Source organism: Atta colombica, unplaced genomic scaffold, assembly GCF_001594045.1.
Source record: "Atta colombica isolate Treedump-2 unplaced genomic scaffold, Acol1.0 scaffold200, whole genome shotgun sequence".
Classification (NCBI taxonomy): domain Eukaryota; kingdom Metazoa; phylum Arthropoda; class Insecta; order Hymenoptera; family Formicidae; genus Atta; species Atta colombica.
Genome location: NW_017259295.1, coordinates 1,387,221 through 1,388,443, shown reverse-complemented (window position 1 = coordinate 1,388,443; position 1,223 = coordinate 1,387,221). Strand labels below are relative to the sequence as shown.

General features: G+C 29.1%; 1 protein-coding gene across 1 annotated transcript in view; it reads right to left on the bottom strand.

Moving 5' to 3' along the window:
• Window positions 1-979, bottom strand: part of LOC108687107 (formin-like protein 2) — a gene marked incomplete at its 5' end in the record, with an annotated part of 1,545 nt that extends 566 nt beyond the window's left edge. The window contains 2 exon segments of the mRNA XM_018192707.1: window positions 138-215; window positions 951-979. Of these exon segments, the coding sequence (XP_018048196.1) occupies window positions 138-215; window positions 951-979 (107 nt within the window).
• Between the last annotated feature and the right edge of the window lie 244 nt (window positions 980-1,223).

Here is a 1,223-nt window from a genome sequence, read left to right as displayed (position 1 = left end):
CGGCAGCGACAGCGGCGGCGGCATACTAAGTTAAAAAAATATAGTCAACTAAGTTAGAAAACAGATTGATTGATAGAACAATCAATCAATCAATCAATTTTCTTTTCTACGTAACTAATTATACTTTACTAACTTACAATGATGACAACGATGATGACGCCATGCGACGCCGAGCGAAAACGACGATGCTGGGCGGCGGTGGCGGCGGCGGCATACTAAGTTAAAAAAAATAGTCAACTAAGTTAGAAAATAGATCGATTAATTGATCAATCAATTAATCAATCAATCTCTCTTTTTCGATTAGCTAACTAACTTACGGTGACGACAATAATAACACCAGACGACATCGGACGGAGACAACGCCTGTCGTCGGCAGTAATGGCAGCGATGACATCCTAAGTTGGAAAAATATTCATTAATTATGTTAGAAAAGAGATACGATATATAAATATGTCATTTTAAGGACAAAGATTTGTTCTGGGACACTCTATATGTCTATTATTTTATATTTTAATTTATAATGTAAATGTGTGTTGAGATAATATATTCACAGAAATGCAATTAATGCGGCCTTTCGGTATAATCATACTTCGGTATAATCATAGTAATATGTTTTAGAGATGTTAAATTTAAAATGATGGGACAATGTCTAATCCATCGATAAGAAGAACGCTAAATCACTTAAATCAATGTTTGGAAAATAAGTTTCTTCTAATATATCATATTTTAAAATGATCTATAAGAAATATAAAAAATATAATTAATTTAATAACTTTTTTACTATTATTAGATTTTTAAATGAAATATAAAATATAAGGATGACAATTGATTAATTGTGTATCAGCGATTGCAAATTTTTTATATTATTTCATTTATATAAATTTATATTACTTTTCAATTATGGTAACATTATATGAAAATCTGTAATAAAAGAAAATTAACTTAATTACCTGATGTCATTTTACCAGATTTTGATGTTTTTACGATAACATTTATTGGTTTAAACAAGTTTCTTGCATTCTTGGTCCAAATATATCATTAACTTCCTTTGGTATAATAAATAAAGGTGATAACAAATTTCCATTACACGGTATTGTTGGTTGTATCGTATACGAGTATGTTATTGAGGATATAGATCAATTGCACGATACGCTCTACTTTTTTTACATCTTGATAAAAATTTTTTAGTCCTTTTCCAAGAATGAATTTTCAATTGAGAACCA